The 21,332-nt window shown below is 41.1% G+C and overlaps 1 protein-coding gene across 1 annotated transcript in view; it reads right to left on the bottom strand.

Moving 5' to 3' along the window:
* Positions 1 to 21,241, bottom strand: part of slit1b (slit homolog 1b (Drosophila)) — an 84,658-nt gene extending 63,417 nt beyond the window's left edge. The window contains exons 1-4 of the mRNA XM_030729817.1: positions 20,833 to 21,241; positions 4,238 to 4,309; positions 2,854 to 2,925; positions 2,676 to 2,747 (exon numbers count right to left, since the gene is read on the bottom strand). Coding sequence (XP_030585677.1) covers positions 2,676 to 2,747; positions 2,854 to 2,925; positions 4,238 to 4,309; positions 20,833 to 21,083 — 467 coding nt within the window. The 5' untranslated portion in view covers positions 21,084 to 21,241. The remainder of the gene's footprint in view (positions 1 to 2,675; positions 2,748 to 2,853; positions 2,926 to 4,237; positions 4,310 to 20,832) is intronic.
* Positions 21,242 to 21,332: the final 91 nt, after the last annotated feature.

Raw genomic sequence — 21,332 nt, 5'->3', positions numbered from 1 at the left:
ATCCATCCATTTTCTTCTAAGGTATCAAAAATAAAACAACAACAAAAGACAATTTACCAGAAGAGGACAGCCTGATACATGGACAGAGGACGATACAGCAGTGGAAAGAGGCTGAAGTATAGAAGGTAATTTTGTTGAAGAGATAAAAATGCGCACAAATAAAAAGCAGTGAGTGTGTGTTTCCCAGGGACATCGGGCTTTATAGAGTCCATCATCACAGCAGGAGGAAAAGAAATCGCTCCTGCTAGAGGAAGTGCTAATGGCTCTGCGCTGTGAGTGTGTCACTTTGTGTGTGTGTGTGTGTGTGTGTGTGTGTGTGTGTGTGTGTGTGTGTGTGTGTGTGTGTGTGTGTGTGTGTGTGTGTGTACTGATTGATCGAACATGCCAAGTCCATCTCAGCATTTCCTAATGGGAGCTAGAGTGTGAAATTGCCAAAACAGAACAGAACGCAGCAAATAATCAGAACAGACACACATATTGAAACAAATACACACACTTTTTTTTGCCATCCATTGGTCTCGTACTTTCTCTTTATGCCCCTCTCTTATAAACAAACACACACACACACAACTGTTTGTCTCCACCTTTTTTTCTGTAATTACTGGTATTTTTCATGGCTGCTACCCATTTTACTCACCTTCCCTCTGTACTCAGGGGAAAAGTAAGTCTCTTTGTATCAGCACATTTTCTGTCAAGCACTAACACCACACGCAAGCATGCAGACACAGGTACCAAAGCACATCACTGTCATAAGCAGATCAATCATTGGGAAAAAAGTTAATTAGAGAGCTCCTATATTTGTTTTATCCCCGCTTTCTCTCGAGTAGTGTTTGTGTATGTGTTTCCAGGCGTCTCCAGGCAGGAGCGGATACCTTCCCCATCTCACACTACAACCATATAACAAAGGCTTCTGAGGGAGGTGTGTGTGTGTGTGTGTGTGTGTGTGTGTGTGTGTGTGTGTGTGTGTGTGTGTGTGTGTGTGTGTGTGTGTGTGTGTGTGTGTGTGTGTGTGTGTGTGAGAGAGAGAGAGAGAGAGAGAGAGAGAGAGAGAGAGAGAGACACACATTTATTCACACAGTAACCAACTGTGTCCAAGCTTTCAGTTATTAAAATAAGCTCTTTGTGTGTGTGTTCAGATGTCGAATTAAAGCGAGACTGTTCCTTCTGCTCCTGTGGGACCCTGTCAGTGATTTGCGGTGCCTCTGCTGTCCAAGGGGAGGTTATTGCAGTGTTTTCTGGGTGAGGAAAAATAGGTCAATTTCTTTTGATCAGAAAAGCCAGTGAGTAAACAGCTTGTCTCTGTTACACTACTGCAGGATGTATGTTAGTTTATCACTATAATCCAAAAATACACCCAGATTCAAGATACAGTATGAGTGTGTTAGCCAACATGCAAAGAAATTTCAGGGAATAGGGCAGAAAGCTTTTCAGTGGCTTACCTCTAGTAATAACACATTAATCCTGAATAAAGGGGAACTATCAGTTGCACAGTTTTTTTTTTTTTCTGCTAGAGTAGCTTTGCATGATTCACAGTTCATAATAATGGTGCAGCCACTCAGTCCATCCTCTTTCTGAAGCAGGCTGTTTTAACTTGTCTCCCTTTAGGACAATTATTTTGTGACTGACGGCCTCTCACAAACAAAAGGTTAGTACAGAAGGTGGGCGGGGCTGCTGAGATGACCTCTCTCTGATATCACATTCAGCCAAGAGTACAAAAAACTGCCTGAAACAGACGATTTAATGAGCCTGAGCTTTTGGTTCATATGTACTGACCTGATTATTTGAAACTCCGGCCATTCATCACTACATCAGCACAGATGTGACAGAAAATATGGAAAAGGATAACAGATGATCTTTAAAGATACACCCCTCAAATCCAGCCGTACATACACATATCTCAAAAGCAGAGCAATCAGGGCATCAAAGCAAAAGAAGAGGAACACATGAGAAAGCAAAATTATAAGAGAGAGAAAACAAACAAGCAACGGCTACAGTGGAGCTCGATGAACCACAGCATCACAAAACACACGCGAGTTAGAGCAAAAAAAGGAACCCAGGCTGTTTCAGCTGCATGGGCTCGAAATTCATATAAAGCAATCCAAATTAAAAATCCAAAATGTTTAATGCACGTCGATATTACTTTGGATGCACCATACATTCAGGATCAATTATGTAAATTGGTTGCAATCCAGTGCTATCATTAAAAAGTTACTATTTCTAATGGGCCAGAGAACAAAGTGGGCTATTTTAAAAAATACCACCCTGTGCTGCTTTGGTTGTAATTTCCAGTCAAAAGGAAACAAGGGAAATTACTTTGGTCTTCACAGCTTTCCTGCCAATGAGAAGAGCCGCCAGTTCAGTCGACTCAGCAATCTGTAAGGATTCAGTATTCTCCGAGTGAGACCGACGGAGCTACTCACACAGTTAAAGGGAGGCTAGCAGATGTGCGCAGGGCAGTAATTATGGACTACACACATGTGTGAACATGGCAGATAAACCTGATGAGCCACGATAACCAAATTATAATCAGATGAGCATGGGAATGTGTAAAAGCCCCTGAGGTGTACCGTGTAGGACATAGGCATTAAGGTAAGAAGAGAGAAGAGATTTGTGATTTTCTAACGGGGAACAGTGTACGGAGTGAAAATGTGCAGAGCTTTGGCGGTTGTACTCACAGTCGAGACAGGGCTTCATTCTTCTGAAAGAGCACCTCTGGAAGCTGGCTGAGACGGTTTTTGTTTAGGCGACTGTGGAAAAGAACAATTCCAGCTTTAAAAAAAAAAAAAAAAAACAACGTAAAGAATGAAAACTTCATTTGGTCTATTCGTGTAAACGTCTGTAACGTGTTCTCACAGTCGTTCCAGCTCCTTAAGATCATCAAAAGCTCCTTTCTCAATGTTACTGATCTGGTTTTCCATCAGATGACTGCAAGAAAGAAAAAAAAAAAGATAAAAAATTGCTTTCATTTCATAAAACAAAAGGAATTCAATAAATACATAAATGCTCACATAAATATTCACTGTTTTATCATATACTTTTTGCACCTAGTAAAATAAAAATCAGGATACATTTAAGGAACACAATCAGTTTCCTATTTAGCAAATAAACTGAAACATAAGCAGGATCACTACATTCAACTTCTCTTTTCAGTTGATTTAATCCTTCTTTGTGAAAGACGGGAGTCGCCTTCGGTCAGTCTGAATCTGAGTGCTGTGAAAATGAAGCAGTTATTCCACAAGGACAGGTCCTCTGACTTTTATTGTTTAGCTCATTCACTGATGACATTTATGAGTGTGTTGTGTTTAAGTCAAAGAAAATGTTCATGAAAATATAGTTTTAATTTAAGCTCAAACTTTGGCTGCAGCCAAATTTATGTACTGAGTTAGCATAAAGCTGTATAACCATTTTATTAACTGCAAAGCATCGAATTACAAACACATTTAAGGTGAGAATAAAAACATATTGAATCAGAGATGGTACAGGAGTGTACTAGGAAGTATCTGGGAGCCGGGATTTACAACTAAGGATAACTGAACAGAAACAGCACTTAAAAAAAGTTCAGTAGGAACGTGCAGACCTCAGGAAACTTTCTATCCACATCTGTATATCTGAAAAATATAACCCAGAGTCTTCTACCCCCATATAGATATACGGTGTAACACTTGACGCCCTCCTGACAGCAGTATGCCCGGGGCTCCCAGTGGGCTGTTAATCTGTTCTGAGCAGGTCTACAGAGATGTAATCAGTCCCTGGCATGTCACCGTGTCCATCACTGACACTCAGTTTCAGTCCTCAGGTTAACACAGGAAACCACTGCTCATGCAGTTTCTCCCAGAGGGCACAGCGCTTCCAGGTCAAAAGGTCGCAGATAAATCCTCCTTGTTGTAAAACTGACACCGAACAAGCACCTCTGGGTGACTCATGTGTCAGCTTTACACGGCACTGCAGCTATGCTTCCCGCATTCCTATCAGACCTCAAACAAGCAAAGAAATGTGGGAAAGAATCTCGTAATAAATACAAGCTGCTGCGCTGTCAACCATGAGCCTGGTGGCAGAGAAAGAGGGGAAGGATTCTTCATTTCCTAGAAACGTGTCTGTATGTTGTTGTAAATAACAGAATGTGAAATTGAATTTTGCAAACCGTTATGGTGCGAATGCCACTCTGGACAGGATGAATGCTTTGAGTCTAACCTGTAAGATCCATGTTTCTGTTAGAATGAGTGTGGCAGTAACTCACAGGACTCGGAGGTGTTTGAGACCAGAGAAGTCTGACTTGGTGATGAACGTCAGATTGTTTCCATTCAGGTCTCTGGAAAACAAAAGAGACAACAGCAGATTAAAGAAAGAAGAAAGACTGATTTTAGTTTAATCCAGCCATAATTCTCCTGTTCCTGTAATTATCTTAATGAACAACAACTAAGCACAGTCTGTCTGCTTGTTAGCGGGTTACTCAAAAATATATGGACAGCTTTGGGTTCAAGTCATGTCTTCACAATAAAATATTGTAAACTAGCATGGTTTGAAGGGAATTTGTACGCCTGGTTGAAGTGTGCAGCCTCACAGACAGGAAATAGAGATGGACTGAGGCCCAGTTATGTTCTTTAAAAACCTCTTCTGTGTGACAAGGTGCCCATTTCAGGAAGGCAAAAATAGCTACATCAATATCAAATGGCAGCAGCCAAAGCCAGGCTGAAAACCTGGTGGAGGCAAGACATCCGAATCTGATAAACACTGTTCTGGAGCTGGACACATTTTCACACAGTTTTCAGTCTCTCCCTGGAGGCTGTCACAGTGTTGCACTCAGTTCTGTACATGAAAAATGGCAAGAAACTGTTGTAGAAGACAACTTAAGGGAGATATTCAAAACCTGCCGATGGTCTGACCTGCTTCTCTTGTTGTAAAAAGTAGACAAAGTTGTTGTAATGCTGGTTTCAGAAAGGTAAAGAAAGGCTGCTTCTAAGCCTAAGTAGGTCTTTGTTAAGTCCAGTCTTGACGGTGGTAATTCTTCAGAAAAATATAAAAATCAAAAATCAGAATCGCTCAGTCCCGTGTCCTTTCTAAAAGTCTGCTCAGTATGAAGTCTATGTGAGTGTTACAAATTGTGTTGCCTGCATCACAAAGAAACTTTACACCTGCTCCTAAGAACATGTAAGATTTACACCCGATCTTAGACTGTGCAACTGTCATAACTATTAGTTTGTACTAAAGCAATTTTCACACATGTACTGATGCCCTGAATTTTTCAAGATATTCTCTGATGGAGACGCATGTGACACAGTCACTGAGAAAAATGCAGACTAATAATCTGGTATATTTACATCATCGTCTTCACGTTCTCTCATGGCAGCACCCTCACACAAACCACACAGACTGTGAACATATCTAAAGCAGAATATGTCCAACTGTGTGGCACATGTGAGAAACTGTGGAAAATATTACAACCTGATTTCTGTAAAATGGCTTCAGAATGCTAACTAGTGTGGATAGCCGTGTGAGTGGAGGCGGATGGGCCTTTCAGCAAGCACTTCAGTTGAACGCTCATGAGCTTAAGACAACACAGGTCTCAGAGCAGTGATGGCATGCTGCTATATTATGCTTGTTGCTGTTTTATGAGGCAAAAACTGGTCGTAGTCACTGAAGAGTTGGATTCTTGCAGTTAATCGTATTTTTTTTAACAAATGTGTCTCTGATTACCAAAAAACTCAAAGACTTTTCATTCACATTAATATCCTAATACTATACGGCACTTTGTTCCTACTCTTTGAAGTTATTTTCACTCACTTCAGAGTGAACAAAGTCTTATCACTGGGAGTTCACGTTGAGTTCAGCCTTTTATTAAACTGTAAAAGCCTGTCCTTTGGAAGACTTTTTCCCAAAGAGGAAAACCTGGAGGAAAATCACAGAAACTGTTTCTTCCAGATATTTGTTCAAATGCGACAACCACCGTTTGACAAGCGAGTCGAGCTTCTCCTCAGCTCACACTCTTCATCTGCTCTACTGCTGCATCCAGTCCAAGTCAAGGTAGATGACAAACACTTTAGGTATAAACTGTTGCCACCGCGTTATCCGATACTGAACTCATTTCAACCAAGTTGCAGAAGCCGTTTTAAGTGGGAGGGGTTTAACCCTATGACCTCATTATCTACTTTGATTGACAGCTGTGAAGAAAGAAAAAGGATGATGTCACTCTTCCCACGAGGCTTTGTGAAAGGACAAGTAAAATGAGCTGCGTGCATGTACCTGTGTATGTGTGCGCACGCGCGCGCGCGTGTGTGTAGAGTGTCATATTCCTGTGTTACTGTAATGGGTGGAGTAGAGTCTGACCTTGTCCTGTCCTGTATAAAAGAGAGAGGGAGAGAGAGACAGTGGATGCTGCGGTCTGGGTGTGTGAACTGGAGCTACAGTCCACTCACAGAAATGTAACAAAAAGACCTGAGAGAGCAGGCAAAGACAAAAACACCCACGATGCCCATTAGCCAGCCCCATGTTGGTCTCACACTGAGCTTTAAATAGTTTTTTTTTATGCTCCCAGCATAGTTTCTGTAATTCCAGAACTTTACAACTAATTTTAGGTTCATGTTAATACAAATCTAAAAAATCTAAAACAATACTCAAATTTTGGTTGCTATAATGATTCCTTGTCTCCTTATTAAAGGATCTGTGAGTCTTCTTTCTGTGCCAAAAGGGATTTTTTTTTTCTTGACATATTTTGAGCTATTTTGCCGACACCTATGGTAATAACCCCTGAGGGGTATACTATGATGGAAGTTCAACATAGCCAGGCTTTCTCTGCATTAGCAGGCTTGACAAAGCCTTAAACCCCAGTCTGAGTCAGTGGGTATCACAACAGTAGTTATCATCTTTCTTTGTTGAGCAAAGCTTTGTGCTTCAGGGTCTGTGAACACTCACATAAAAAGAGGTGTTCCACCTGTTACGTGACTCTTCTTCCGCTCAGAATGATCCCTGTGAGTGTCACCTACTTCAGGGTTGTTATCAGATGATGATAAAATGGGTATAAAAATCTATAAAGAACATACAACTTTGATAGAAAAATCCAATGCTGTTGCAAATAGGACATTAATGCTGCAGAAGACTGTCACTCTTTGGATTTAGTGCAGAATGTAATTCCAGCAGTATTAAAAGAGTCTTGATTTTCTGCACCACAAAAATGCAAATTTCACTGACCTGAACCCCACAGAGAATCAGTGGGTTATTGCCAAGATGAAGACAAAACACAAGCCAAAACTGCAGGTCAGCTGAAAGCCACCATCAAAGCACCCTGACCTGAGGAGGGCCACAAGCCGACTGCCTGCATGTCACAGCACCCCACGGAGCCTCAACCAAGTATTAAGTATATGAATGAACATATTTTTCAGAAGTGGAAAGGAAATGTTCTAATAATTTGAAATACTGGAGTTCTGATTTACATGAGCTATAAGTCATAATTATCCAAATAAAAACAAATAAGGCTTCAAATATTTCACTTTGCATGTAATTAATGTAATAGATATGAAATTTTTACCATTTGAACTAAATTACCAACTAAATTTTTTTTTTTTTTTGTGAATCACTGGGGAACTGACCAGTTAGAACTAATATTGTTTAAATTTTCCTCTTGACACCGAAGCAGCTCCAAATTCACTGATACGGGCAGTGGCGGCTCCAGAAATATTTTTCTGCAGGTGCTGGGGGGGGGGGGGGGGGGGGGGGGGGGGGGGGGGGGGGTACACATTTTACTGAGGGTGCTATGGAGGATCATTTGTTCTTTCAGTTCTCAACACACACAGACACAAGCTATTTTCTTGGGGGTGCTTCGGGGGTGCTATGACTTTTCCAGGGGGAGCTATAGCACCCCCTAGCACCCTCCCTGGCGCCACCACTGGATACGGGAACTCTTTAGATGATGTGGGAGATCATGGGTATTGTGGGTTGCAGGGTGGGCCCTCATGGATTGGGCTTGTTCCTGAACGTGTTTGTTATGTTTGATGTCTAACCATTTTTTTTCCCCCAGCATCGTCCTAAAGGGGGAGGCTGTTGCTGTCGGGGTGTGCTGTTACCATAAAGGTGCTGTGCTTGGTCTGCAGCAGTGTTCAGGTGGATGGTCTGTGTGTGAATACCAAGGTGTCCCAGCCGAATGTTGCACTGTAATGAAATGGTCACTGTCCTTACCTTACTAGCTTTACCTTATGGGTCAGTGGTTTCTATTTTGTGGCTAATCAGTGTGTTTGACTTTAAAAAATTTGTGTTTAAATAAGTGGAGTATTACACCAAAGGTTATATAAAATGTGTCAACAGTGGGAACAGTTACATGTAAATATGGTGAGCATAAAACCTATGAAAAAAACAACAATGATGGCAGAAAGCTTAAATAAAAATAACTGAAATCGAATTCCTGGAAATTTGAAAGAACATTATTTAACATTTCTTAGGACTTTATTAACAAACCAAGCAGTGAAGCATGAAATTATTGTGAAAACAGCTGTTGATTAAAATGATTTTACATGCAGCTCTAGCAAAATTAAATTCTAACAGAGGACCTTCAGAGTGGTGTACTGCGAAGTGACAGCTCACCAACTGGCTTAGCAAGATACATCGAGTCTAAATTTTAAAAAAGTGTCTTTCTTTTCCCGCTGGCTACATCACAGGTTAAAAACTCTTGGTTTAAAATTGGCTGGAAGTGCCACGTTTTCACTGATTATTTTATTTACAGCATGTTTTAGGGGAATATAGAGTCTCTGCTGGGTGAATGTATTTTATGTGTGCAGGTCGTACCTTACTAAAACCTCTGAATGATGCAAGTTACAGCGGTGCAAACTGTGCATTGTATGATAACACAGTCAGTAAACAATTTGGTAGTAGTTTTGGCACCGTGGGCAGGTCCTAATTACTGGTGGAAAAGAAAATCAGCATCTTCATAAAGCTTGTCAGCTTGTCGCCACCAACTGCAGGAAATTCAAAAGCGCTCCATTTCATAACAGGCTGCAGAAACTTAACACTGGACTCCAAACACCTTGGCTTCTCTGCCTCTCTACTCTACCTTGATTTTCATCTGAAGAGATGACTTTGGACCACTGAGTCCAGTGGTTAGCTCAGGTACAAAACTTCTAAAGTTGTCCCTGGTTCAGGGTTAGGTTGGTAATAGATATGCAAGAGTTGTAGCTTCATTCTTTAAGATGTCTGTGTTTGGTGGCTCTTGATACACTGACACCAGCCTCAGTCCACTCTTTGTGAAGCTCTCCCAAGTTTTTCAACTGAATCTTCTGAAGGCTGCCATCACCACCTTTTCCTACTACACCTTACCCTTCCTGTCAACTTGCTTCAGCATAGCTCTGCGAACAGCCAGCCTTTCCAGCAGGGTGTTGATGATTGACATCTGGACAACTGTTAAGACAGCAGTCTTACCTATGGCTGTGGTTGTGTGCACTAAACTATACCGAGAGATACACAGTATTTGTATTGTTAGGAACTGACTCAAACTTAAAGTGAAATACAAAAAAAATTTATCGAACCTTTTTTGACTTACGGATTCCCAATTGGCTGTTATGAAGGCCCTAAAGTGTTCAATTAAATTTACTTTTTTGCCAAAAAAAAAAATGTAATTATGGCATTTAATTTTATTTTGGCTTAGCATAGCCATATTTCGCCACTCCTTTGTTCTGTGCAAGAAAAACAATCTGATGAGGCAAATTTGCTGCACTAGACTATTTTGAAGTTTGAAGGTGAAATAAGCCCCTCCCACTGAAAGAAGATCCGATTTTTTGTAGGTCTCACTGGCTGCAGATGAAGGAGGTCATTTGATGAGAAAGGGAAGCAAAAGCAGGGGATTGGCTGAAAGAAAGGGAGGGAAGCATAAATGTCAACAGGTCACGGGAGGAGGGGGGGGGGGTCCAGAATAATTCCCTGGATGTGTGTGAAATTACCCTGACAGTTAAACTGCACAGGCAAAATAATGAGGAAGTAGAGCGTCACATACAGTGATGATGATCACATTTTCACATGTATGGATGCTCAGAAACACATCGAGGCTCCAGCGATAAGGTGCTAATTGTAAAATGCTCACAAGGTTTGTCTTTTTGTATAAGGAGAAGGAAAGGGACACGAGGGGAGGGACAAGCACAGACACAGCCCCGATGAGGCGTTGGTAATTGAGTTTTGTGCAGCATGGCGGGGTCAGGGGTCAGTTAAGCGACAGACTCCCCTCGAGTGGCGACTCTGCCAAACAATATCTCATTAAAGCAGAATGCGTCTCACACACACACACACACACACACACACAATCACAGCATCACAGCCCCAGTGGGCAGTGAGGCAGTTGATCCACTCAGCTCTGCTCTCCACTGACATGGAAGGGGAGTGGGCAGGGTGTGGGGTGTGTGTGTGTGTAATTGTGTGTGTGTGTTGGGGGGGGTGGGGGGGGGGGGCACTTCATAAGATAGTGTAAGTCTGGTCAATGGTGGAGCCAATATAAAGATTTAAGATATATAACAAGCAGAATACACTTTGTGTTAGTGTGAGAAATGGAACCAATTATAAGGTATTACAATTTGACCGCATGTCAACTCCTATACTTTCCTTCATATTCTCGTCCTTCAAACACTCTGTTTAAGTTTTTTAAACACACACACACACACACATGCGTGTGAGCACAGGACAGTTGGGTACATCGGAGCAGGCGTTTGGCCAGTCGATGCAAATGGGTAATTTTAATCTGCTAATCAATTGAGCATCTGTGCGAGATGGAAGGGCCAGTGAGGTATCAGGATACACACACAGAGCAAAAACAAAATCCTCCTCCCCACAAAACCACACACTGTCATTAGAGAGAGAGAGAGAGAGAGAGAGAGAGACAGGGTAATATCATACAGTCTAAACAGATTGGAATAAACAACACGGAAACCCAACACGTTTTCTGCTCCATCAACTGTTTACTAAACACCACTGCAGTGGAGTCCCATCCTAAACCTTCATGTGATCAGGTTTCTTTGTTTGGGACTGTGGTGGAAAACTGTATTTAACTGTATTTGCTTTGTTGAGGTCCACCCAACCCCGTCTCAGCCAAGAACTGACATGTTTAATGGGCAAAGTTTAGAAACTGAAAACAGAGCGATCTCAAGCCAAGTTTCACTCCAAATAATGGACTTCACTAAATCACTAAAGACCGCAGTTTACACTGAGTTTGTTTTGTTATTTCTGCTAAGTTTGCGTACAAAGTGTCAGCATCCATCTCCTTATACACTGATACACTGGCAGCGAGGAAAAGTGCTTGAAACCAAGCACAGTTAACAGCTTTTAAATGTTTCATGTATATCAACAAATGATTGATAGAAAAAAGACAATCCATTTCACTTTGAAGAATCCTAGTCCAGTATGGGACCCACCATCGAAGAGCCAGACCACTTCAAGTCACTGCTGGCTCCTTGTCTGATCTCAAACTAGTACGAGTATGCAAATGATAACAAGAACTTTGTAAGTGTGTTCCAGCAGTTTTGGTTCTTTTTATTTTCAGTGTTATATGCTAAACACAAATTGAGTTCAATTCAAGTTCTTTAGACAACGCCCGTAGGTGCGCATACCAGCTATTCCCTAATCATCAATTAGTTGATGGCAGAATAAAACTGGAAGAAGAAGAGCCAGGTAATCCCTCTTAGACCGGATTACACTCTAGTGCGGACACAGACACCGACAACTGGAGACACAACTGCCCACTAGTCGCAGTGGAAGTCTTCACAGACACGTCCACACAGTCACATAAAACAGGCACACACATCTGCACAGACCCTTTGCCTTCAAGGTCTGAGGATGAAATTTTCATCGCTCTGACCCAAGCAGACTCGCAGATGCAGAAATATAATAAAGGTTTTAGTTTTACCTTGGATATTTAAATGTAACGTGCTAACGCTAAACTCAGTTTTTCATGAGCACTTGTCTTAAACATTATTTCTCTGTTTTAATTACTTTATTTGGGGAAGGTTAACTGGGATTGAACGGTAGACCTTGTGTGAGATAAACATCACCAATTAAAGGGTCCATTAAAGGGACAAGTAACAGTAATTTTTTTGTGTGATTTGCATATCTTACCTATGATTTTCATGTCTATTAATTTGTCGTGGTAGAAGACCATTTGTTGTTGTGTGGTTGCCTTTCAAGCTGTGCTGTGTCAACTCAATCATATAAGGTAATAAAAGACAGACACGGCTGCCGTAACACAGAACAATCCATTTTGAAGCTTTCAGATGAGTGTTTTCACTTGAGGAAACCACTTGCTCATTGGCTAATAACTTGCAAATGGGTTGGTTCTTACAGACAGCTTTTCTACTCGAGTACTCAAAACACTTTATACAGCATGTCTTCATACACCCATTAACACAAACACTTTTTTTTTTTTACACCCAAGTGCTTTCTATCTAACAGTCACACATTCAAGGGCAACTTGGGGTTCAGTATCTTGCCCAAGGATACTTTGGTACACAAGCTGGAGCAGCCAGGGATCAAACCGCCAACCTTCAAATTAGTAGATGGCCCGCCCTAATCAGGTGTAGTTTGACCAAGGTTGACAAAAGAGACTTGCTGTAATATTTCTTTCAAAATGAGTGACTGAGCCCATAAACCCAATATGAAAGTGTTTACAGAGATCAAGCCAGCAAAACATTTTCTTATAGACTTCTAGAGGTCATTTTTCTGACCTGGAAGCAATGTCCATGTATCATACTGTTTATGATGTCAATAAACCCACCCCAATTTTGTTGGTTTCATTGCTTTTATGTATTTTTGTTGCCCAGCAGTAGTGGGTAGTGGGTAGTTTTACTGGTTTAAAGGGAATTCTTTTGTCTTTTTAAAATAAATTGTGTTTCATGTTGAAACATAAGCTGTTAGGGTAAATTTTGTAGTTGGTAAGAGTGATTCTGGGACAGTAAGACTAACAGACTCTTTGCCACTCGCACCAAACAGATGAGTTCAGGTCAAAAACAGTGCCTCGGTGCCAGTTGTGTGTTACAGACCAGGATCGTATACGCCATCATCTTTCTGTCCCTGTAAACCAGAGTGGATAAATCCATCACACTAATTTCACCTTGTCAGGATCTTGATGTTGATAAATGTAAACAAACATCAAAATGGTGTAACCGCCATCCAGAGAAGCCAAAGTCGAAGAAAAAAAATGTACTGAAGTTTAAAGGAAAAACTCCAAGCACGTCCCATCCACCCTTTTTTTTTTTTTTTTCACTGCAACCCCAGGGTGGGCTCTTTCTTTTGTTGGTCAGATGAGAACAGAACAATCTGTACAAGATGTTACGGAGCAGGAGGTTTCACGGGTTGTTTCCAGCCAGCCATCGAGTGCTTAATTTGGCCCGAGATCTGACCATGACCGATATTCCACCCAGGGAATTACGGATACATGAAATAAAGAGTGGCAGCAAAATATTCTGCTGTTCAGAACAAAGTCATTTCCTGACATGAAAAGAAAACCAGGCAGCTTTTATTGATAAATTACTATCTGCCTAAAACCAACCTTGTGAAAGCTTACCAAGTCAACACTAGACTGCACTGCAGATGTAAAAACAATTTGATTTTTCTCTGCCTCCCCCTGTTTCCCCCCTCCTCCCCTCTTCTATTATCACGCTTCTGCCTTTCATCAACCCATCCTCCCAGTTCTCCGTCACATTTTCTCCTCTTTTCTTGTCAACTTGAAACAACTCTCTTCCTGGTCCTGGTTTTCTTGCTCCCTTCTTTGCCTCCTTTCTCCTGTTCCCTCTCTTCCTACCTCATCTTTCTCCTCATCTGCAGCATGGTGGATGTGACTAATATTAGCAGTCACACACACTTGCACAGGTCTAATGGCACTTCATTAGGGGCATCTTTTCCACTGAGAGACCGCAGGAAAAATGGTTAGATGATTATAAGAAATGGGTGGAGAGAGAGAGAGAGAGAGAGAGCATGAGGAAGGAAAGCTGAGGTGGCAGGCACTAGTGATAAAACTAAGATGTGAGGTTTGTGTGTGTGGAAAGTTGGAAATTGATGATAAAACAGAACAAATACTGAAGGGGGAAATATTTCACCTGTAAGTAATGTAGCTTTATTTATTAATACCTGGTGTTTTTATCTGCTCACATAATTTCAGGGCCCCGTTCTCAGAATATGGAGGTGAGTAATTTGGGGGGGGGGGGGGGGGTCTCACAGCACTAAAAAAAACATAATTCAGCTCTTCACGTCTTTGTAACTAAAGTCAATAGTTCAGTAGTTACACAAAGTTAAGTTGGATTTATTAGATCTAAATGTGTAATTACAGTTGATAAAAACATCTAATTTTATTGTCACGGAGGTTTCCGGTGAGGGTTAAATCTCCACTGAATTAATGGTAGACAAAGTAGTGTCCTCATTAGTGGCAAAAACAGTTGCCAAGCACGAGTGTGCGTGTGTGTGTGCACGTGCGTGTGTGTGTGTGTGTGTGTGTGTGTGTGTGTGTGTGTGTGTGTGTGTGTGTGTGTGTGTGTGTGTGCGTGTGTGTGTAAGACATCTCAGTTTCCTGCTCTTTGTTCACTACATCAGGCACTAACACTGATCCTCCTCACACTCAATTAGTTGTCTTACTGGCAGCCACCAATATTACACACACACACACACACACACACTTATGAACGCACACATGCTAACATTGATTAACATTTTCATCAGTGATTCATGCTCAATTTATATAATGATGCCATCCAGGAACAGAAATAAACAGAACAGGAGTGTGTGCTTTTTAAATTTGCAGTGCGTGACTGACGTGCTGTGTGTGGCAGGAGACTGGCTGGTTCATTTGTTTATGTTTGACTCGTAGGTATCCAAAAATTACACACACACACACACACACACACACACACACACACACACAAGTGTGTTTTGCTATCTTTGTGGGGAATTTCCATTGACTTCCATTCATTTCTACAGCCTAAACTTTACCTTTACCCTTTTCCTAACCCTAACCATCACATACCTAACCCTAACCCTAACCTAAACTCAATTCATACCTTAGCCCTAACTCTGACCCCTGACCCAAAAACAGGGTTTCCCCTTGTGGGGACAAGGTTCCAGTCCCCACAAGGAGCAATTGGTCCCCACAACGTAGTATATGTCAGGAAAATTGTCCCCACAAGGTATTATAAACATACGCACACACACACACACACACACACACACACACACACACACACTCATGTATTTCTTTCTCTCCTTCAGACACAAAGATCATCAACTTTGCAGTCAGACACAGAGCTCGACCTGCACTTTCTCACACCCTCCCATGTACAAACACACATTGGCTGAGTTTAGGTTTCTTCCCAGGTTTCTAACTGTGTCTTGGATTCATTTGGGGTCAGGCAAAGAGACACTTAGAAACACGGAGACCATCTTTGTTTGGCTAAAACATCAGAAACTTTGAATCTTTTTTCATCAAGAACTGCGAGCCTCACACCAAACGACGTTTTAGGCGCTTTCAGTGTCACAGACAAATCTTCAGTGTTGGACAAAAGTCATGTGAGCTTTGCTAAACCTGGTGTAACGGAGTCATAAGACTAATGCCGATCTCACTGTGACATCACTGTAAAATCAAATGTGTTCAATATTACTGATGCAAAGAGTGAAGTTCAGTCACATCAGCAACTGAAAGGTGCTCTTGCACAGAGTCATGTCCTCACTGAGTTGTATCTCCTCTTATTTTCCTTTGCATTTTTTTAAAGACCAAACCGCTGCCCACACAAGGACAAAAGCTCCTTCTGTTCCAGTTCCACTGTTCAACAGTTTTTCTTCTGGTTAAAGTTTCCATAAGGAGCACAATGGGAAATGATCTAGATCTAGACTTGCAACTAGTGACTCTGCAAGATGCTCAGTATTTGCAAAACCTTTCTGCCTGTGACTCAAACATCTGACTGACTGTCTTTAAATGTCAGAGGGTGCCAGTTAAAGTGTTTTTTAAAGTTATCTAGTGGATGGCAAAGCAGAGGATTACTGAACTGCTGATTTTCCTGTACAACCAAACAAAGCTGTTTAAAAGGTAGCAGTTCTTTTTCTATTGAATGTCACATCATACATTAAGGTACAAAGGGACATTTTAAGTGCACGAATCTCCACATCTAATTTAATTTCCTGGCACAGAGTGACACTTTTGACTGTTTAATCCCAAGAATGGACAGTGCTGACATTTGTACAGTAAATAAAGTAAAGACACATGCCAATCATTTCAGTGAAAAAAAACATGAGCATTCTATTTTAAATCTACTCTAGACCCCAAGAACTTATGATATGTTTAAGAAACATAATTTTCAGGGCAAACAAAAAAGCAGCAGGACTGGTTTTTAGTTCAAAACAAAAGCTTGCATATTCACACCATCAGTACTGTTGCATTTTCACTCCATTCTAAGTTTTTTCCAAGTTATGATTTTCACAAGCTCATGCAGAGGAAACTCCATTAAAGACATCACAGATTCACTTCCTACAGTGAATTCGGTTAATATATATATATATATATATATATATATATATATATATATATATATATATATATATATATATATATATATATATATATAAAATATTTTTCTGCACAAAGAATTTTTGGACAAAAGGAAATCATCAGCAATGCAAATAAATTATTTTCTTACTCAATTTTTTTAATTAGGGTTTAACTCAAGCACAGAGGGCATTTATTTATATCAGGGAAACTCATGCCTTTTAACTGGGTTAACATCAGCTCATTGGCATTAATGTACATGGACCAGTTCTGCTTACATGTAGAGACTGATTCTGAGCCAGGAAAAAGTCTGGCTAACTGTACCTAACTGACTTTTTGTTTATTTTTTCACTTCACATTTTCAGAAGTTCAGGCCCTTCTTGTAAGATGAGGCATTTCACTGGAAGCTTTGGTTATGGAAAGTAAGATCATGGGAAATATGAGTTTTTTATGAATTGATAATTAAATCTGGGTTAAACAGAATTTAAATGGATCAGCTCCAGAAAACTAACAACACTAGTCTGTCAGTGTTCAGTTAAGTCATTCACAGAACACTCTGGTCCTAAGTGCCGTTTCCTCCAGTATCACGGCACACGTTCCTGCACTCATGAGCATTTCTTCACGGTTTTTCCTCTCTCTCTTTCACACACACTTTCCTCTTCTCAAATGACCGTGCTCATCATGTCCCAAAGGGGCATCCTTTTTTCAGCGTTGCCATGACGATCCCAGTGAGGAGGGGTGTTTAGTTTGACTGGTGCAGTCACATTGATAAATGACCCTCTTATTGCTGGCTGTCTCCCAGGGAATACTGTACACACTCGGTCTCTCCCACACACACCAACTCTCTTTCTCCCACTGGCTAGCTGTCCAGCTGACACACACACTCAGATCACTTTACATGCTAATTGGCCAACAAGACCTATAACAAATTGCTGTTTAATGAGTTGTTCTTCTCCACTGCAGGGCAGGGCCTTGCATACAGAACTATGTGAAGGGAGGGATGTGGGATGAAGATACAACTTGGGTGTCAAAAGGTCACATTGGCTATGTATAGAAATCTTGATTGATTGAAATAAGAGCATGATACCCATTTCAGTCTGACACATGGGTTAAACCAACATCTATATCAGTCAGGTTGCATTAGCACAACCTGGGTCAGAAAACCTCCTGATCATGCCACCTGCAGTTGCTACTTGGAATGAAAACAAAGTCAGTCCTACAGAGTGCCTTCCAAATACACTGGATTTAGTGGGGAAGCCAAAAACTGAAAAATTAAACAGCAAAATGGGTTTGTTTTATTCTGGGTAGGTTACAGAGCCTGCCATGAGTTTCTATCACAGTTTCTGTCCAAGACATAATCCCTTTGGAAAGAAATAAACAGTGACTATTATGACTTTTCAGTGCTTTGAAAAAAGCATCCATACAACCATCCATACATCTGTACATCCATACATCCATACATCTGTACATCTATACATCCATCCATCCATCCATCTATTAATCCATCCATCCATCCATCCATCCATCCATACATACATACATACATACATACATCTGTACATCCATACATACATACATACATCTGTACATCTATACATCCATCCATCCATCCATCTATCCATCCATCCATCCATCCATACATCCATACATACATACATACATACATCTGTACATCTATACATCCATCCATCCATCCATCCATCCATCCATCCATCCATCATCCATCCATCCATCCATACATACATACATACATCCATCCATCCATCCATCCATCCATCCATCCATCCATCCATCCATCCATCCATACATACATACATCTGTACATCTATACATCCATCCATCCATCCATCCATCCATCATCCATCCATACATACATCCGTACATCAGTACATCCATCCAGTGAAATTTTATTTCCATTTTAGTTCATCCACTACATATAAAGGACATTTTTTTGCTTCAGACAGCTTTGGGTAAAAGCTGTGATGGCTGAAACATTTGTCATCCAACGTTGTCAAAAAGAAGAGTAAATTATAATATACTACCCACCGGGACCTCATGAAAAGGATTTATTTTAAATTTGACATCCTTACCTGTTTCTTTTCATCTAAATGAAACTGTGCCAGCATTCGTGCCAGTAAAATTCTGTCAGATTCTACAGTTTCACCACTCTGTCAGTTCCTCTTACCCTGTAGATCAAGATCTCACCATCTCACATAAATAGAAAAATAGAAAAGTATGTCTACAGGCTCAGAGTTTTTTCCAGGCCATTTCTCTTTGACCAAGAGCCCAAGCCCTCATTCCTGATCATAAAGCTATCAGCCTTAGAGGGAAAAACATTCTCCACGCTACAGTAAACCAGAGAGGACCAAGGATAATGTATCTCTCTGCTGGCACCCCTGAAAATCATCAATTATTCATACAGAGGCACTCTACAACCTGAAATAAACACATACACTCAGCATGTACAAACACATACATGTTCACCAAGCACTGAGACAACCAGTCAACTGATACCTTCAGTGGCGGAGAGAAATAGATTAAGTGCTTCCTAATTTATTTGTACACATACTGTCCTCACTGCAGTGGAATTTGTGTTTGCTGATATTGGAGACTTGCTGTCCATCTGTGAGTCCATTGTTGAGGTGGATCTTGATTATTTGCATGAATGATTGCCAAAAAGGCAAAGAACAAAAGTGACGCCACATTAAATATTTCACTCAGTTCAGAGTCAAAGCAGTTCATCAAAATCATAAACGGGGGGCTCAGTGCCAGAGGTGACGATTTGCACCAACGTTCAGCAATCACACAAATTCTCCGCAGAACAAGCAGAGACGCCGAGTACAGGAAGACATTAAAGATATCATCAGACGCTCAGAATGATATGCAGCAAGATTATACCCGTGATCAACAACTGCTACCTTAGAAAATACGGTCTGGCCACGCTGTTTCTCAGGTTGCTGCGGTTCCTGGACCTTTTCACAAACCTAAGAAACCGCAAACAAACACAGGAGGAAGGTTGCACGTGTGCTTAATGATACAAGCATGTATCACATAAGAAATGTGAGGGAGCAGTACGATTTGGTTTCATCAAAATTAGATCAGTAGGTCAGCGATGACAGTCTATTAGCCTTAGAAAAGCTTACTTTTAATCACAGAGGCCTGAACGCTGAAAATACAGTGCAGTGAGCTAGCTTTATGTTTGACTTGTAAGTTAGGAGCATCAGAATAAACATTTTCAAATTTTGAAATGTGTAATCTGATCATCACTGATGGCCTATTTTTCAGTTGCTTTGATATCCTGCAAACATGTCAGATGTGCTGCAGTCTAATACAGATCTGCTGTAAATTACTAAGGTAGGTGGTGTTAAACAGGACTGCATCACACTGACAAGTATTTCTAAGATTTGACCTCAGTTACAAACAAAGAAAATTAGAAATTCATTTTAATGTAATGTAGGCCAGCACATCATCACCACTACCTACCACTTCTGCAGTGGCTTCATTAGACTGAGTAGGTATGTGTGTACAGGTATGTGTGTACCGACGTGTCAGGAGAACTCTTTATCACTGCTTTTTTTCCACAACGCTTTTGCCCTACAGGAAGGAAACCAGCTAAAGAGGACAAAACATGTCAGGGTATCAAGTGAAAAGAGAAACAGAAGAAAAATGGATTAAAAAGAAGTCCAGGAGAAAAGAAGCAGTTTCATTGATGTTTTTCACTTTTTTGTCTTTTTTTTTTTTTTTTTTACCAGCAGTTTATGAAGAATTTAAATTCTGAAAAGATAGAGATGAAAAAAAAAGAAAGAAATATTAAACATATAATTGGGAACAAGAGACAGATACACGAAGAAATGATGCTGCCAAGCAGCAACTGAATCCTGAAACTCAAGCGGATCAGTCGTGTGTGTGTGTGTGTGTGTTTTCTACGAGGTTAAACAGACAACTGAAGAGAAGAACAGATTACACACCACCATAAACAAGAAGCAATATGCAAAGCTTACTATGAAACAGCCCAAAAGAGTGAGATGCACTGATAATCAAATCAGCCAATGCAGACTAATTTGCAGCTCAGTGCACTCAGAAACTCCATCCTTATTTTTCAGTTTTGCCCAATCCTTCTTTAACAAATACAGTATATACATGCGAGCTATTAATATCCTGACCTATAAACCAAACCTTTACCCAAAACTCAGCCTTAAACATAAACATAGATTTAAATAGCTCCTTGTTCCTTTAAGTGAAGAGCAGCTGTATGCCGTCACTTTGAAGGATTCCCCTCATCCTATTCGGTCCTCTGAGGTACAGTGAAATATGAATGCATGCATGGTCAGTGTATGTCTACTCACAGCCTCTCAGTTCCCCTGGGGATGTTTTTGGGTACAGCGTGGATCCCCAGGCCATGGCAGTCCACCGTGTTGCCCAGGCAGCTGCAGGGAGTGGGGCATGCCTCTGCACCTCCGTGACCTGCCAAAGGCACCAGAACGCTCCACGCCAGCACCATCCGCATCCAAGACCGAAGAACCCGGCCGGGGGCTGCTGCCATCATCCCACAGCCTCCTGACCCAGCAGCTCCATCCCCTCCTCTCCCAGCAGGCATTCTGCTCTCCTGTGGGGCTCCACAACACTGCAGAAACCAGCCAACAGATGCTATCCTTTCCTTCTGCCTGGGATGACTGACCAGCACTGCCTCTTTACACAAGTGGACAGAAGCAGCAGGAAAATGTTTAAAGGGGCTGAGACGGACAGCAGCACAGCCAGGTGAAGTTCAGCTCAAACTGAACGACTGCCACTTGATCCTAGAGTGGCCTTTTAGGGAAATAAAGGAGGAGGGAAAAAATACAAGTAT

Source organism: Archocentrus centrarchus, chromosome 1 (assembly GCF_007364275.1).
Source record: "Archocentrus centrarchus isolate MPI-CPG fArcCen1 chromosome 1, fArcCen1, whole genome shotgun sequence".
NCBI classification, from domain to species: Eukaryota; Metazoa; Chordata; class Actinopteri; order Cichliformes; family Cichlidae; genus Archocentrus; species Archocentrus centrarchus.
The sequence above is the reverse complement of the archived record's forward strand: the minus strand, read 5'-3'. Positions and strand labels throughout refer to the sequence as shown.